Here is an 18,088-nt window from a genome sequence, read left to right as displayed (position 1 = left end):
TGTGTGCCTGCAGAAAGTGCCCAGATTTTCCTTGGTTGAGAAGCCCGGGTGCAACTTCTCTTACACACGCACAGTGGGTAAACGAGAAGGTATCTAAGAGGATTTTACATTTTGTCAGATGTTTCCCAACAGGGGCCCCCAAATCACATTAAAAATGCACTGTAGAGAAAGGACAGCTGCAAATTTTTGTGTGGACGCGTGTTTCTGGACCATGACTAAAACTCCGAGGACCTTTTCCCCAGCTGTCTGGAAGTTATGTGGAAGTTGGTTTATTGGCAGTTAAGTATGAGACAACCTGGATTTAGCAGAGGCTCTCTCCTGCACAGGAAGTAGATGACATTATATTGGGGGAAGGGAAGAGGCTGCAGGCAAGGAGTGATTTACTCCTTTTTTGTTTTGTTTTTTGTTTTTTGTTTTTTTTAAACCATGGCATTGCCAAATAAATAAGCACTTTCCAAGGAAGTAGGTGTAAGCTTTTTAGTCTTGGAATGTGGAATTAGATAGCATCTTTAACCACATTTATAACTGTTCTAAGGTGACACATTTCAGAAGTTTTGAAGGGAGGGGTGAATCAGATTCTTGGAGGCTTTTCTTTTTGAAGGGGTGTGGAGCGTGGGCATCTGAGTTTCTTCTGGAGTGAATATTGGCAACTGTGTAAGTAAATCTTCAACTCTGACTTATAATTGAGCACATTTGTGAAGGAAATGGTTAATTTTACAACCAAAGGCAAACTTGCACCTCGACAGGTCTGCTGAAAGAAATGTGCCCTAGTCCTTTGCTGGCAAGCGCCACCGGGTCATAAATCCACAGGCTTTATTTACCGCCCATAACACTTATGAATGTTAAGATATTTGACGCCACGTTGGCCTTATAATATTCAAGGTCCGCAGACATTGGCAGTAGCTCAAATTTCTCTCACTAATTATAAGCAATGAGATGGCGGTTGGAGTGTGGGGGGGGGAGCCCATCTCAAAAGCCACCCTCCCCCTTCCGTGACCCCCACCTCTACAATCGAGCTTACTGAGACAGACACCCTCTCCTTTGGCAGCTGACTTGTACTTTTCCTCTAGGCTATTGTTATACACATTTATAAAGAGCACTTTCAGGGATGGAAATTCAGTGGGGGCTTTGCACAAATGCCTTTTTCAAAAGCAAAGTTGCTCTAGCTGTTTGCATCTTTCTCCTTATCTTCTGGCTTCTTCTTTTTCTTTTTTTTTTCTTTCCTTTCCTTTCTTTCCCTTTCTTTCTTTCTTCTTCTTCTTCTTCTTCTTCTTTTTTTCTTTTTGGACTGTGTTGCCTATATTGTGCATATTTCCCAGAATACTTAAAGAAACCCTATACGAGAACCTTCTCTTTAATTTATATGATGTTCCACTGAGCTGGAAGGGCAGAAACACACGTTGCATAGTGCAGTAGTTTAAAAAAAAAAAAAAAAGTATTTAAAAAAAAAAGTTAGGTGGGTGAGGAGAGTTGATTAAAGGAATTTAACGGATGAGGAAAAAAAAAGTTCCAGAATTCATTGGGGGATGGCAAGGCCACTCATTTGGGAAAAGTACACTGTTATTTTGGTGGTGGTGGTGGTGGGGGGCCACAGAAAAGTAGCCAGGGAGGCAGCATAAATGCTTGATTAGGAAAAAAATAGAAGAAGATGGGACAGAAATTTGGGCTTTGGGGAGTGGCTTGATTGAAATTGGGGACTGGAAGTTTCTTAGGAGAGGTGGGAATACCATGGTGGTGGTGGGGGGGGGGCGCTGCTGTTAAAAAACGATTGCTTTGCTCCACTCCTCACCTAAAGTGCTCTATCCAGCAACAGATATGTTTCCTATCAGTTATTTGTGTGAGGGCCTGGGCTTGGGGCGTCTGTGGTGGAGACCCCGAAGAGAGACAGAAGGCCAATCATCCTGCCGATTTTAATTTATTTTTTAAAAAGTGGGCTGTTCCGGTGTGTGTGTTACAAAGGGACCACATGGAAAAAGGGGGAGTGGGATGGCGAGGTGCGTGGCTAAGTGTTGAGGGGGGCTGATGGCTCTGTCATTTCTGGCCGGATCCTTTCCTCCATCCAACCCAAACTTAAAGACTGAGGCTGAAAGGTTTTATTTTCTAATCAATGGAATGCAGAAACTTACTAGCCCTCAGGGACAGCTATGAATCCCTTAACAGCTCATTACAAAGATGGGGCAGTGGGATCCATGAACGGGTTATCAGCCGTCGTGTTCTTCAGTTTTCCCAGGATAGGTTTTTCTTCCTTAGGCACATCTGATTTCGGGCTGGTCATTCAGCCTGTTATATTTTATCTTTTTCTTTCTTTCTTTTTTTTTGTCGTGAAGTAGCCCCAAACAGTTCTGTTTATAGGGGTGGGCAGGGCTAAGGGCTGTTATTAGTGGGGATCAGCTCTGAAGGAGTTAAAATTGCTTGCTAAAGTTTGGCATCATGAAAATAAATTTGAGGCCTGGTAGGCATTAGGAGGGCACAGCACATTTACAGAGCTTAATTAGTACGAACTGTAATTGTTCATGGTCTGCCAGAAGAAGTAATGTTCAGGAAAAGTGGAGTCCCTTCTCTTGCAGCCTTCAGTTTGAAACCGATAAATCACTTGCATATTTGTGTAGTGATTCAAATGGAGCTAGGACCTCTCCCATCCCAACATGTGGTAAATTGTAAAGTCAATGAATTGCAGATGTAGGCTATGGTGAGATTCTCCCAGAAAATGCAGAATGAATGGGAAAGAATGATGCTATAAATATTTACTGAGAAGATAACTAGGGCCCTGCGTGCTGGGCCAATTACGATGTACTAAATATATTAGCAAAATGCTTAAAAAATTGGGAGGATTTGTGTGGGTCTTCGGGTGGGTTGGTTTGTTTTGGAAAGTGAAATAAAAGGCATGATGTTACTGTCTTGTCAGTTTTATTAAGCCCGAGTCACAATGGCAAACCCAGGGAAGGACACATGAAACCCACATTAATGCAAATTAATTCGTTATGAGTTGCAGAGCTGTGACTGCTAAGTGGAGTAATGATAGGGCATCATTTTAAGAGTGTTAATGTAGCAACTTTTAATGAAAAATGCTGTGTTAGGAACATGTCTCAGCACCTTAGCCCACGTGTTTTTATATGCTAGAAATGCATTTCGTACAAGAGCAGGAAACTTGATTCACTTCCTTCCCCCTGTTTAAGAACTTTAATTATGTTTTGATGTTTAAAGAAAATCTTCTGGTTTTTCTTCAAAAATCAGCCCAGAAATGCCTATCACCTTAACCAAGTTCAACTTTTCTTTTTTTTTTTTTCTTTGCATCAGATTGCAACACCGAGCATAAAAACAATGGATGTAGCCACCCCCGCCCCCCACCTCCGTCCCCCCATAGACCTACATCTATAACTTTCTTGAAGTCATTTTTTTCCCTCCTTTTCTTTCGTGGAGGATTTTGGTCTCAGGCAATGTTGCAAGTCTTCTTTCCCCAAATGTGAGTAGGTGGATGTGTATGGAAGCTGTAAAAGTTAATGATCATTCTCTGACTCATAGCTGATGGTTTCAGGTTGAGGAAAAGAAAAGAAAAATTAATGAGGGTAAATAGACCTTGGATGGAACATGGAGACAGTAGGAGAGATTGTTCCTGTGTCTAAAGGCATGCATTTTGTTGCAGCAGAATTTCTGAAGGAGAATGCCAGGAAGTGAAAAGGGGATGCCTTTGTTAAGTTGTTGTTTTAGGATGGTACAAACGTTCAGTGTCGAGCTCTGGGGAGGAATGTTTAAGCCGGTATACCTACCAGTCAGTGCTGGTTTTGCTTTCCTTGTGGAAGTTAGAGGCCCCCTTGGCACTTTTGGGAAGGGCAGTCAGTAATCCAGAGTCCTGGTCTTGGTCTGAATTGGTCTGAAGTTTATTTCCCATTAAATGGAAGAGGTTTGCCGCATAAGACAAGGGGTGCTGTCTGGGTCCTGAACAATGACCGATGACCTAAGAAAGACTCTTAGATGTATGAACAGCAGCAAACGTATGCTGTCTTTTAGGGTAATGATGTGGGAATTAAACATCAGGCGGCTCCTGGTGGGAGCTACAGGGTAAAAGTGGACCCCAAATCCTCCAGGCCAAAACCTTTTAAAAGGGGAATGAATCTGGATTTTTTTTTTCTTGAAATAAGAAAGAAAGCCAGGTGATTCATAAAACCGAAAATAAAGCATAGGCTCCGCCTCTTCTCAATTGATTGGAATGAATAGGTCTAAAAAATTAGTCTTTATCGCACTGGAAGTTCACTTAGTGTTGGAAAAACCAGCACAGCGTTTCAATTACTTTCTATTTAGTCCCCTTTGTGGGGGAGCCCTCTGTGGTTGTGGAAGTAGTTTTCCTTTTTCTCTCATCTCTGGATATCTCTGATGTCTTGTATCTGAAACATCAAATTAAGAGCCAGTAGTAGTGATTAGAAATAAAACAAGAGACGTCAAGATATGGTAATAATATGGGAAGGAGTTAATTGTCAATTGTTGGTTTTTTAATTGCTCGGGAATTGTGCAAGCCTGTGCCAAGCATCACCCCATCTTCGTGGTTCTTCCTCTGGACAAGTGAGGGCCAGATCATCTGGGGGTGTTCGGGTGGGTGGGTGGGCTTGGCCATTGTAGACAAGCACACAGGAAGGGAAGGTTTATTTTGTTGGAAGTTTCACGGGAAGGAATTAACTGGAAAGGGCCCTGGAGTTCTCATTTGGTGGCGCCCAGGATGCCCCAGGGAGTCACCATGATGGGGACATGGTGCATGTCCATGGTGTAACAGCTACGCTTGCTGGTGGAGGAAGTGACGGAAGGAAGTGACTCGGGCTGCTGCAGGTGACCAGGGGCAGGGTGGCCCCAGGGGTGGGGGCCTGTGGCAGCCTGGTTCTTGAACTCAGGTGAGCCTTGTGCTGGATCTCTCCACCTCCCTGCCCTCATCTTCGGGGGGGAAGGGAGGGGGGAAAGGCCGCCATCTCTTGTCCTTGCCTTCCTTAGAGGTTTTTTACAGAGAGAGAAATAAATTCTTGTTCTAGTCCCGAGTGCCAAGTTTTTCTGGGTTCTTGTATTTTGTCTTTGTCTTAAAAAGCTAGACTATAACGAACAAGGCATCTTTGTGTTTTACGGAGAAGCAAAAAGCCTTAGAAAGTCTTTGCTTAAGAAACTAGTATTTGGGAAAAGAGGGGATGGAAACCCAAAGGAGAAACAAGAAAATTCTAAGTCTTTGTCGCTGTAGCTCGGGGAGGTTTAGCTCCAGGTGGGTCCCGAGACAGTGATTACTGGCTGGAAGCAAAGATCTGATTGGAGGTTGTGCTGTGTGTATTTCTGAGCTGGTCCAGGTGGTTCTGTGCGGCTGGACACCTGAGCAGGGAAGTCACATTACTTGGGGGTGTTAGGATGGTGTGTGTGTGTGTGTGTGTGTGTTAAATTAACTTTGTCCAGCTAGATTCCTAAGGACCTCGCAGTGGCATTTTTACTCTTTTAATTGCAGCATTCTCTCTGGGATTGTGTTGTCCGGGTGGTGATTGGACGCGAGGATTAAGAATGGAACTGGACAAGTGAAAATTGAATTTGGATTAGCCACAGTTTCATTAATTTATTCATAAGACTGTGATTATATGAAATTTTGTTTCCACGACATATCCTGAGTTATCAGGTGTCCATTCAATTTTAATTGACAATCTGAGATTCCTGTGGTTACCCTGAGTACAGATTGCCTAGGGGCTCTGCAGGGTTTGTGGGAAGAAAAGCTTGGACAAGTTTCCATTAAGCTCTGAATCAGGCAGTTGGAAAAGAGGAGAATAAAACCCTGCTGAAAAGGGGGGGACACGTTGTTACTGTTGCCTCTTGACTTAGAAGGAGAACCCCACCCCTCCTCCCCAAGAGCCGCTCTCCAGCCAAGAATTCCAAACTCGCAGAGGAACCTGTCCCTAGCACAAAAGTTGTTTTAAGATGATGGGGAATTGTCACACAAATTAGCACAATCACTGTTTCCTGACCGGCAGTTTTCACAGAAAGGGCAGGGGGGCAAAGCATGCAATTTCATCTTTCTTTTTCTGCGATTCACTTGGGTGACCTGTTTCTGAGTGTGTTGGGGAGGTGCTGGAGGGGGCATTATTTCCACTCGCTCTGGGTGCATCTTGTGTTGTTTTGGGGAGTGTGGCTCAATCACTGCGCTTTGACAGGTAAGAGAAAAAAAATATTTTTTGGCCTCATCTGTATCGTGCCCCCTTTCAACCTTGATTAATATGTTTTGGGGGCAGACGGACTCATATGTAGACAGTGTTTTGACTGTTTATCTGGAATAGATAAAATGATCTCAGAGCCCACTGTATGCCAAAGTGGGGACTTAGAGCCTTTCCCATGAGCAATAAAAATGTAGACTTTTTAAATTTGATCACTTCTGTGTTCTGTTTATTTTGAGTTGGTTCAAAAGTTCTGTGAATTTCCTTGTTTTTTATTTTTTTCTTTCATTTTTGTCCTTTTTTTTTTTTTTTTTTTTTTTCCAAAACCTGTGTGGACTGAATGATTTTTCATGCAAGGACCAAGATAGAAAATGGTCGGATCTGAAGCCCCCTTGCAAGCTAGGTTACACTTTGTTGTGATAAGAGAGGAGTGTTCTGGCAGAGAAGTGTTCCGGACCGGAGCAGGAACAGCAGTAGGAGTAGCAGTGGTTTGGAATCTCACTGATGCCCATTGCCATGAGAGGAATGGGCAGCGATTTCCCAGGGCCGTCTAATTCCTCCTCATTTGTTCCTATATCGCAGATTGAAATGCATTTTCAGATACCGTTGAGATCCTTTAGTGATGTTGTATTGTTTTTAAGATAAACCAGCAGATGGTGTTTGTTTTGCCTATCCATAGGATCCCAGGGTCAATGAGTATTTTGGGGTGAAAGGAGAACTTGGTGGGGAAGCTCAGCATTCTGTCCTGTTTGGGGACGCCTCACTTCTTGGAGAAAGAGTCTGTAGGGTTGCAAGGCGAAAGGCCCAGGAGGGACATCACCTCGTTGTGCAGAGTCTGAGGGAGCCAGGGACCAGCATTCACCCAGGGGCCACCGACTGGGTGGTCCTTAGAACACTCGGTGGCTCTTTGGCCCTGGCTGGCTCCCTCTTTAGGGAAGTGTGGATTCCTAGAGTGCAGGCTATCGAGGTGTTCTGGGGCTGATAGCTTAGTCATTGCAAGAGAATGTATTAAGGCTTCTGGTGACCCCTGAATTCTGCCTGCCACATTTGTTTTCCCCAAAATAGAACTGTGTTTAGGAGCAAGAGTCCAGTGGTTAGAACGGTGGGGAGCTTGTACCTGTTGTAGTCTCGTGGCTGCTCATAATCCTTTCTCACAACCTTTCCTCTTGCCTACGTGTCGCAATTCTGATGACTTTTTGCAGCACACAGTTAATTTTTCTGCAGCATCCTGCTCAGCACACTGGCGTCCTTTATGTTTTAATGGGCATCCGTCTTTCCTTTTCATGTCATTGATTCTCACTCCTGGCCCCCTCCCCCTCCCTTTTGCTTATTGAATAGGTGCTTTTTTTTTTTTAAACTTTACCTTAGATTATTGTGATCATCTTATCCATAGCAACAAATAAAAATACACAGATCTTGATTGAATGCCAAGGCTGCAGTTCAATCTAGGAAGGTTTGTCTGCTATTCATAAACTGCTTAAGATGTTTTCTTGTAGTTTGTGACATAAGCAGAACGCTTTGATTTGGTTTCTTTCTACAGCTCCATTTTCAGTCCGGGAGCACACATTACTCTGCGTACAAAACGATTGAACACCAGATTGCAATTCAGGTAGGAAATGCAAGAGATCCTGAAGCTTGAATTGTCAATATGTAGGTCTCTTGTGTCTTTTATTCTCTGCCCCTTCCCCCAATCTAGATGATGATGATGATGATGGTGGTCATGGGGATGATGGTGGTCATGGGGATGATGGTGGTTGGTGATGGGGATGATGATGGTGGTGATGGGGATGATGATGATGATGGTGGTGATGGTGATGATGGTGGTGATGGTGATGATGGTGGTGATGATGGTGATGATGGGGGTGATGGTGGTGATGATGATGGTGGTGATGATGATGGTAGTGATGGGGATGGTAGTGATGGGGATGGTGGTGATGGGGATGATGGTGATGATGATGGTGGTGATGGGGATGATGGTGATGATGGTGGTGATGGGGATGATATGATGGTGGTGATGATGGTGGTGATATTGGTAGTGATGACAATGATGGTAGTGATGATGGTGGTGATGGTGGTGATGGGGATGGTGGTGATGGGAATGGTGGTGATGATGATGGTGGTGATGACAATGGCGGTGATGATGATGGTGGTGATGTTGATGGCGGTGATGATGTTGGTGGTGATAGTGATGATGGTGCTGGTGGTGGTTGATTCAGTGGGGGAGGTGGGAAGCAAAGAAACGAGCAGAGATGCTTCCAAAGTGATTTAAAGATTATGGAAAGAAAGAGGAGCCTGTGGTGGTTTTTGTTAGGTTTCTTGGTCAGGAGTAATGGGCACACACACCCCAGCTTGGCTCTTGTTTTTGGCTTAGGGAAGACTCTTCAATTGCGTGTGAGATGAGGTGGCCAACTGTGAACTGGAAGAACTGGGCAAGGGAGGGGGTGGAGAGGGAGAGGAGGTTGTGACAGCCAGAGAGTTGTTTCCGGTGGACCCAAATCGTGTTAAGTGGTGCTAAGAATATTGCTTTTGACCTGATCGTCCTGAAATGTTGATTTCTCTTGGACCTGTTGATATATGTCATTAAAAGTGCTGGAAGGGAGAGGTGACAGATCCCAGCTTCTGATGAGTGTCCTGTTTCCTGCTCACGTAGTACTTCCATTCTCTTAAATCCAAAGGCTAAACAAATCACGGACTAATATAGACTCGGAGCTGAACTGATGCCAACAGAATGCAGTAGTGGAGGGAGAGCAGACTAATATAATTTTTGTCCGTCTGCCTTGCCTGGCTTTGCCAGGATGGATGTTACACATGGTGTAACTCATGGTACCGAAACTTCTTGAGTGTTCTGGTTTAACCCTTTGAAGAGAGGCTTTTGAAACCTGTTGCTATGATGTTGGAGTCTGGCTCTAGGTCTTCTCTTCTTGGAAGTTGATGTCAGTTGGTTGAATTTCTGTTGTTCCATGACACTTTATCTTGTAGTCATCCCTGGCAGTTAATATGTGTGTGTGTGTGTGTGTGTGTGTGTGTGTGTGTGTGTGTGTATGTGTGGTCTCACCAAACTAGAGCACATTGCATCTTGGTAGCTCTGCTGTTTCAAATCTGCATCTTCCTGGATAAGACCTAGCCACGTGCCGCAGCTAAACTGTGAATTCTTCCCCCAGTGAAAAGTATGACCCTGCAGACATTTTTTTGTTTGGAGGACCCCTAATATTTTTGTACTTACTCCAAGGCAACAGTAACTTATGTTTAAAATATTTTGTGTACATCTGCAGCATGATGCTGATCTCTCTGTGTCTATGAGGGGGAAAACACGATCTTGATTTTTACCCCTTCACCCCAAATGTTTTCAAGCCTGATGTCTTGAACTCGCTGTGCAGTTGTTCCTGCCGGCACATTTCCTCGTGGACCCTTCTTCCTTTTGATTAGTGGCATGGTGAGCCTTGCTTCCAGAAACTGGTTGGATGGGGAGCAAGCCCAAACCCCAAGTCTTGATGAGTGGAGGGAAGCACAGACAAGTGTCCTGAGGCCTGCTACGTCTAGTGGAGTGCTGGAAAACCCTGTTGCCCGGGGTGTGGGAATTGTTGAGGTTGAATAGCGTAGTGATCCCTATCTTGGTGTGGAAATGCTGGCTGGGGCCATGTCACTGGGAGACCAGCCGAGACCAGAGCAGCTGTTGTGTCTTTACACCCGCTGCTGAAGCGTCCCTTGTTAGACCGAGCAGGTCGTCTTTCTCCAAACCACCTGGCACAGTGCAGGCCATGTGAAGCTCTTTCTCAGGAGGAAGATGGAGTAAATTACAGACCTCATTGTTTGAAGGACTGAAACCATTACTATCCCTCCATGAACAGGTAGTATTGTTCTCTCCTGATTCTGTTTGCAAAGGCTTGATGCCCATGGGGGCAAACAGAGAGACATTTTATTAGAGACCCAGCACTGGCATGCTCTCAGAGTTCATTCTCCCCCAATCTCCGCTGGACCGGGAGGAGGCCAAGCCAAATGGCATCTAGCTGTAATTGTAGTTTGATCATCAAAGGATAAGTGGCAGAAACCAGAAGAAGCAAAGGAAGAAAAGGGGATATCTCGGACACAGAATTACTCCCCATGCGTGTGGCAGCTTGAGTGCGGTGTGGGGCGTAGAGATGAGGATGGTACTGCTTTGGGGTAGAACAGAGCTGATGTTTTCCCTTTGCGTCCTTCTCCGGCATAAGGCTTGCATGCGATGATTGTTGGGGCAGAATTTTCTTTCCCTGGAAACTTAAAACTGCTTCACCTTAATAAATACTGTATTTCAATATGAGCTGAGCTTGTTGCTCTCCTAAGCTACATCCTAAAATAAACTTGGGTAGTATGACACCTTGCATCACATGAGACCCATACCCCTTTCCTTTCCCATCCCCTGCAGTCTCAGGCCTCGGCCAAGTTCACCGTTTATATGAATGACCTCCGAGTGATTCTTTGGCCACGTCCTGTTCTTGGGAGAAGTTTGCGCACAGTATCCGTTGCCGTTTGGGGATCTCCCCCACTTTTGACAATCTCCGAACTCCTTTCAGCTTTGAAAAGACAAGAGCAACACAAATGGCCTTACTCTCCCTAAGCGGTTAGCACAAATCTAACTGGAATGACAATTAACAGACCTTAAAAGAAGAAAAAAAAAAAGACATAGTTATTTGGCTCTACTGACTTTTAAAAAGTTTGATTGAAGTATAATGTAAGCATAGCACAGTACACAGGTCTTTAATGGAGAGATGGATGGACTTTTATACCCGTGAGCATGCATAAACCATCTCCCTGACCAATATATCGAGTGGAGTAGGAACAGTTTTTCTGTAAAGGGCCAGATAGTAAATATTTGAGGCTTTGCAGGCCATATTGTCTCTATGGCAGTGACTCAACTCTGCCATTGTGGTGCAGAAGCAACTGAAAATAATACCTACAGGAATAGATGTGGCCTTCTCCCAATAAAACTTTATTTATAAAATCAGACAATGGCTGGATTTGGCCTACAGACTATAGTTTGCTGGCCCCAGAGAGAATATTTCCAACTTCCCAGAAGTCTCGCTTGTTTCCCTCCTGTCCCAGTCATCTGCCTACCCTCTCTTCCGTGCTGCCCTCTCAGCCCCACACCACTCCCAAATCTCACCACGGAACAGTTTTATCTATTGCCATGTGTTAGTTGTGCCTGTTTTTTAGTTTCATTGAAATGGGATTGTACAGAATGGATTGTCTCATGTCTGGCCCCACTCGGCATTGTGTCTGAGTTATATTCCTGTGATTGTATGTAGTAATAGTTTGCTTTTTTTTTTTTTTTATTGCCATTAGTATTCAACAAGGAGTATGACACAGTGCACACATCCTTTCTGTGTTATTGGATTTTTGGATTGCCTCCAATTTTCTGCTGTAATGAGTAAGATCCTAGTAACATTCTCACCCCCATCCTTGGAATATGTGTGTCCATTTCTGTTCTTCATATCCAAGAGTGTCCTTGGGGAGACATGGGGTAGCGAGTGTTTAGCTTCGCATCTATCTTTTGAGAGAGGTTTGAATGCCGGATTTCAGGTGTCGTCACCAAAATGCCCTTGGCTGAGTGGTTGTGGGTGTGTGGGTGATACAGAGGAGGGGAGCGGTAAAGTGAGCTAGGTGTGGTCGGAGGCCAGTTCGCCTTCACACAGCCCCTTGGCTTTTGGCCCCAGTTCCTAGGAACTCCTCCCACTGTCTCCATTAACCTGGGAAGGTTTTGCAGGCAGAATGCAGAGCTGGACTTGCACACTGTAGGTGCCTCCCAGAGAAGGTGGATGAGTGTTTGGGCCTCCCTCTTGCCTCCCCGAGGACAGCTCTGTACTCATCATTATTCCAGCCTGAAGAGCAGTGTTGTAATCAAGGTCAAGACCCACAGAAGAGATTTCCCTTGGTTTTTAGAAGGGCTACTTCAGAACCAATTAAGCCTTTGTTTTAAGAGTATTTTGGCCAAAGGTTGATGTTTTAACACCAAGTCAGATGTGATTTAGGAAAAAATAACTCCACACACAGCGAAAACAAACTGTGTAGACCTTTCATGGTTGTTTTTCTTTTAAGATGTGAAGTGGTTTGTCCGTGTGTGTGCGCGCGCGTGTGCATGTGCGTGCATGCACACGCTTGTGTGTGTGCGCAAAGACAACCAGGAGAGGCTCCAGAAGAAATGGACCATTTCATTTGTTTACACAGCTGAGCCGCAGAGACTTTGCAGTGGGTGTTGCTCTGCCTCTTGTCCTCAGGCTTTTGCAAGTTCCCATCTGAGCTTTACCAAAGCATATCCCTTCTGCTTGGTCTTAGCGCTCACCTGCCGTGACTCAGTACGGCCCCAAGGACCCTCCTCCAGGGCCAGGGGTGCTTTCTGAAGTCAAGGAGGCAAAGGTAGAAACTGCAGAGTGTCATGGCCCCCTCTTGGCCCCTTATTCCTTGATGCGAACTTGACATTTAGTCTCGTCCGTGTCTTAAAGTTGTTAAGATTCCAGACATCCTGCGGGTTGCAGCCCACCTCCTTGTGTAGGTGGACCCTTGGCATTTGTGATGAAAATGGCCAGAGGTTAGTACCCTTGGACTTGGCGAGGGTGTTTGTAGTAAGACAATCCCCGTGTCTGATGATGGTCTCTTGTGTTCTGGGCCTGTCCTCTTGCCGTGGGTTGGTTTCATGGCCTTTCAGTTCTTAGGACGATTTGCTTTCTTGGTTCAGGGCCAGATCTGGGCCAAGTGGGGGAACTCCCAGAAACAACTGTGGTTCTTAGTGTAGTCACTGCCTCAGTTTTCCTTCACTCCCCCTGCCACACCTGGCTGCGAGATTTCCTGCCTGCTTCCCGCAGAGAGTGAAGTGTGTGCGCGCGTGCACGTGCCTGGGAGAATGGGAGAGACATGGATGGCATTTCACCAGGGTAGTTTGACAAAGCCTCTGGATGCCAGGTCTCTTATTCAGAAGATTCATTCATTTGCTCCAGTGGTGAGTTGTAGCCTAATGGTCTCATTGAAGTCCATACCTCAGAATATACATTCATTCATTCAGAAATATTTATGGTGCATCTAGCGTGTGCCAGGCCCCTGCAGAATTCGCAGTGAATTAAACGGACAAAACCCCCTTGTTCCAATGGAGCTTAAATTCTAGTGATGTTCTCAATGCTGATTTGTAAGCACCCCGTTTCCCTGGGTCTGACTGAGCAGGCTTTGGGTGCGGTCCGGGTATTGCATTTTTAATCAGAGTTTGGATTTTCAGCCTACTTCAGTTTGAGAATTGCTGCCCTACAGTCTTTTGAAATCAATCAGTCGATCATTTATCGGCTGCTCAGCGCCAGCTTAAAATCGAGGGCTGGCCAAGTGCTCAGTTGGGATAACTTTTTCTCGTTTTGAGTGAGAAACTAGATCGCCTGGAGGTTCCGATGAGCTCTAGGCCTTTGCTTCTCCATGGTTCTGTGAAAAGAGCCAGATACTTCGCAAACCTCAAGAAGAGGCGTTTCTTTGTTTATGCAAGAGTAGCTTGGACGATAATGTGCCCGGTCTTTGGGGCCAAAGGCGGTAACAACAGTTGATAATAATAGCAGCTTACGCTTTATTGAATTCTCCCGATGCCTTGGGTCTGGTGTTAAGTGCTGCGTATGAATTATTTATTGATTCTTCATAACAACACAGAAGGAAACCCAAAGATGTAGTTACTCTTATTAGCATCATTATCTCCCGTTTTGTAAATTCGGATACCACAGATATTGTGCCCTAGATCAAGGAATTAGGATTCAGGCCCCGGCAGTCAGACGGCAGAGAGATTATACACGACACAGCGTTATGCTAACTGCTGTCTGCGGAAGATAATGCTCCAGGGTCCTGGGGTTTCCTCAAGTCACTGGCCACCGACCAGCTCTCTGGGCTGTACACGAAGGCATCAGAGCTGGGAACTGCTGGAAAATACAGAATCCTAGGTTTCACTCCTTGAAGATTCCCGTTCATTAGGCCAGCTCAGTGTTTCACAGACTTGAGCAAGCATCACCTGGAGGGCACCTTGGTTAGATGTAGAATATAGCCCCCCCCCCCCCCCCACCAAATTTTAGTTCTGTGAGTCTGGGGTTGGTCCAGACATTTGCAGCTTTCACAGGGTTTCAGGTAATGTGGATGCCCCCATCTGGCCATAGCGCTCTGAGAACATCTGGGCTAGGGCACTGGTCCCCTCTGACCGAGGCTGCACGTCACGGTCCCTAGGGGAGCAGCAGAAACCATGATCAGGCTCCGCCCCAGCCTGCCTGGATTGGGATCTTTAGGGATTGGGGACTGGACATCCCTGTTAAAAAAATTTATTTATTTATTTGTGGAGAGAACAAGCTGGGAGAGGAGCGGGGTTGCGGGGGAGAATCTTGAGCAGGCCACCCAGACCGTGGAGCCTGACTTGGGGCTCGATCTCACAACGACCCTGAGATCATGACCTGAGCTGAAACCAAGAGTCTGACGCTCAACCACCCAGGCGCCCCTAAGGTCTCTTTTGAAAGGCAATGAAAATGAGGTGCAAAGAGGTGATTGGTTCGTCTGAGGGCCCACCGCTTGGTGGAGGCAGGGCTTGGTGAGAATCCAAGGAGGCCAGCTTGGCTGTGTGTCTGTCATTCAAGAAGTTACCGTCTCCTTCAAGCTCATAGCAATTGTAGTATGTTGACCAGATAAAAGAAAACAATCTTGCTTTAAGGCTTTTACTTATATCTTTTTTTAACTTCTAAGTGTTCTAATTGTATCATTGTATTTGTAGGAGTTGAGATATTTGTATCTGTTCATTCTCCGCCCCATTATGGCCCCTCCAGCCCTGCCTGCGTGGCTCGGCTTGTATGTGAGCTGGTAAGGATGCAGAGAGAGGGTCTGGTAGTCCTGGACTACAACAACCCAAAAGGATGAACACAGCTCTCCATCAGCCACGTGTGGGCCTCGTAGGGACCGTAGCAAGTAGTGGAGATGTCTGATCTGCAGCCGTCAGCTGGCTGTAGGTTCTCCGTAACTGTTTTAGAGGTTGTGCTTTATCATACTTTTAAAAAAGTTCCTGAGAATCATGAGGCTGTTTATGTTTAGTGAAGCACAGAAATTTCTTTTTTTTTTTTTTTTAAAGGTTATTTATTTGAAAGGAAGAGAGACAAGGTTAGAGAGAGGGAGCATGAGTCGGAGGCAGGGGGTGGGCAGGGGGAGTGGCAGAGGGAGAAGCGGACTCCCTGCTGAATGGGGAGCCCAACGTGGGGCTCCGTCCCAGAACTGAGGCCTGAGCCGACCTCAGACCCTTGACCGGCTGAACCACCCAGGTGCCTTGAAGCACAGAAATACTAAGTGGGTTGTGGCTCGCATATGCAGCCTTGTCAGGCTTAGCACTTAATTTGTCTCTGGCATTTGGTTTGGTGGCGTGATATCAAATCCTGATTGGACAGATAAGTGGTTGCGATTTTTTTTTTTAAACGATTTACCTTGAAATCTCAGCACACCCTTCAAGAAGACATGGCAGCAGTCCATTACTCCTGAAGGTTCCACCAGAACCTTTGAGTGGCTCTCAGTGTGCTTAACATTTAATGAATAATACTTTGAAATTAAAAAATATATATATAAAGTTTAAAAGCAGATACATGTACTATATAGCTTTATGTCTGTAACATGTTATAGAAAGAAATGTTAAAATCCAACATTTGTGGACACTTTGAAGTATCTTAATAAAACCCCTGGTTTTTAAGAGATGCATCTTGGAACCATACTTGGTTATGTCAGATTCTCCACCGACGGAGGCCAGCACTGGGAATGGGCGTCTCTTTGCCATAGGCTGGTGGTGGGGGTGGATGTCATGGGATGGCTCAGGCCGTGTCTCTCCACTTCAGCACTGTTGATTACTCGGGCCTGAAAGTTCTCATCTCACAGGGGACTGCCGTGTGTTGTAGGATGTGTGTTTAGCACCATCCCTGGCCTCTAATGTTTTCATGCCACTGGCACCTGTTAAAAATGTCTGTAGACCTTGCCAAATGTCCCCTGGGAGTCCAGTCCCCCCGCCACCCCCGTCGAGAACCAGAGGTTTAGTACAAGTCGGAAGCGTGCACCCTGCCACCGATACTCTGCGGGTAGGACCTCTGAGTTTGAAAGGGACCAGGTACAAGAGGAAGTGGGCGGGTTCAGCTCCTGCTTCTGGTGTCCCATAACCTGGGTTTGGGTCCCAGTTCCACCAGGCCTCAGTTTCCTAACCTGTAAAATGGGGATCGTGGTCGTACTTGTTTGCAAAAGGCAGTTGGGAGATGGAACGAGAGCTAAAGCGTGTGGGCAAGCAACCGTGCACAGAAGAGCCCTGAAAAATACAAGCTGCTCTTTTCACTGCCGAGAACCGTGTGAGGTCCCTGTTTGCAGGTTTAGAATAGGGCTACGCCAGACACGCATTGTATATTTTTTACTTCCTGTCAGAAACCTCACACATGATAAATTTGATAACCTGGACTATCTTTGCTGCGTAACAAAGATTTATGACTCCTGTTGGTTGCCGTTTGCGTTTCTCTTGTGTCACTTCAAAATTCTGCGTGGTCCTTGTAACATTTGACTAGAAGCGAAGCCCTTCTGAGACTGTGTCTTTCTCATCTTCACATCCCTAGAGCACCTTGCAGAAACACCTAGGACGTTGCACGTGGACAACCGGGGGTGTGCGTGTGTTTAAATAGTGCAGGCTGAGGGCAGAAAGGGGGCAGAGGACACAAGTGGGTTGGGTGACTGTGTATTAGAGGCAGCTGTTTGCATTTTCCTCTTAATAGCCCCTTTATAACATGATGGGCAAATATATATCCGTATATAAAATGATATATATCCTTTATATTATATAGAGGATGTATATAATTATTATCTTTTGTACTCAGTGAAGTAATTTGAGATCGACCTTCAACCCCTTTGCTAACTTGACCTTTTTTCGCTGGTATCTCACTGCCTGATCTCAGCTGTCCTCGCTGCATCCATTTGCACCCTGTGTTAATGACTATGGCATCACTCAAATAATGGTTAACCATGGTTGGACTCTTCTGTATTTTCTAACATACGTATGTAATATAATAATACATAACTTGAAATGTTATATAACAAACTATATATATATATATAAATGTAATATAAATATATAGTATATAATAAATATATATAAATACATAAAACATATTTATATGATTGTGTCCTAATTTTCAAATGCTTGGAGGTTAGTTGGTTTTTAAAAGCAATGTTAGCTTTTATTTTAAAAGGACAAGTAGTATCCCCCATTGGATCATATCGTATTCTCAGACTGTGTCAACTGTTACTAATTCCTGCGGGCAACTTCAAAAAACTTAAACAAGTGTTTTCCTACTTGTGGTTGAATGAACCTGCACGAGCAAATTCACTCCTTTTTATTCCCAAACCTTGTGCCTCCCGGAATTTTGAGGATGAGAGGAGGCACCCAAATAAATAGCTTCGGTTGGAAATCAGAAGTTGTCCACGACTGGGAAAGGGATGTATGTGTGTGTGTGTGTGTGTGTGTGTGTGTTGGTGACCCAGCCTGGGGGTACTGGGGAATTCTTTTCACCAGGACTTCGGTGGGGCTGCCCCATAGGGAAGAGAGTCTTGTGTTGATAGTTTCTGAGTTGATTCGGGAAGCATTGTTGGTGATTGAAATTGAAGAATTGTGAAGACAATTCATCTTGAGGAACAGAGAACATCGGGTGTGAGCTGGGCTGCTGGGGAACAGACATTGACATACGGGCCGTCATCAAACTAATTGTTGTTTGAATTACCTGTTATGATCCGATGACAAATCTGCCTTGCTCCTGTCACTGGAGCAGAAAATGTAGCTTGAATTGGCGTGATGTTAGCAAGTGTAAACTGTACTTCAACAAGATGGATAAACCCAATTATGGGGCAGACCTGTAGAGAGAAAATCCATTTAAATCTCGTAA

At 45.2% G+C, this 18,088-nt stretch overlaps 1 protein-coding gene across 26 annotated transcripts in view; it reads left to right on the top strand.

Annotated features, from left to right (window-relative positions):
• The window catches only part of TCF7L2 (transcription factor 7 like 2), a 196,373-nt gene that overhangs the window by 5,429 nt on the left and 172,856 nt on the right, over window positions 1-18,088 (top strand). For 13 of the 26 annotated variants that reach the window (XM_080822654.1, XM_080822656.1, XM_080822657.1 and 10 more), the window contains exon 4: window positions 7,705-7,773. The exons of the other annotated variants lie outside the window; for them this stretch is intronic. In XM_080822654.1, the coding sequence (XP_080678780.1) occupies window positions 7,705-7,773 (69 nt within the window). The remainder of the gene's footprint in view (window positions 1-7,704; window positions 7,774-18,088) is intronic. 26 annotated transcript variants of the gene reach the window in all.

Source organism: Martes martes, assembly GCF_963455335.1.
Source record: "Martes martes genome assembly, chromosome: 14".
Taxonomy (NCBI): Eukaryota; Metazoa; Chordata; class Mammalia; order Carnivora; family Mustelidae; genus Martes; species Martes martes.
This window is presented reverse-complemented; position numbering and strand designations above follow the sequence as displayed.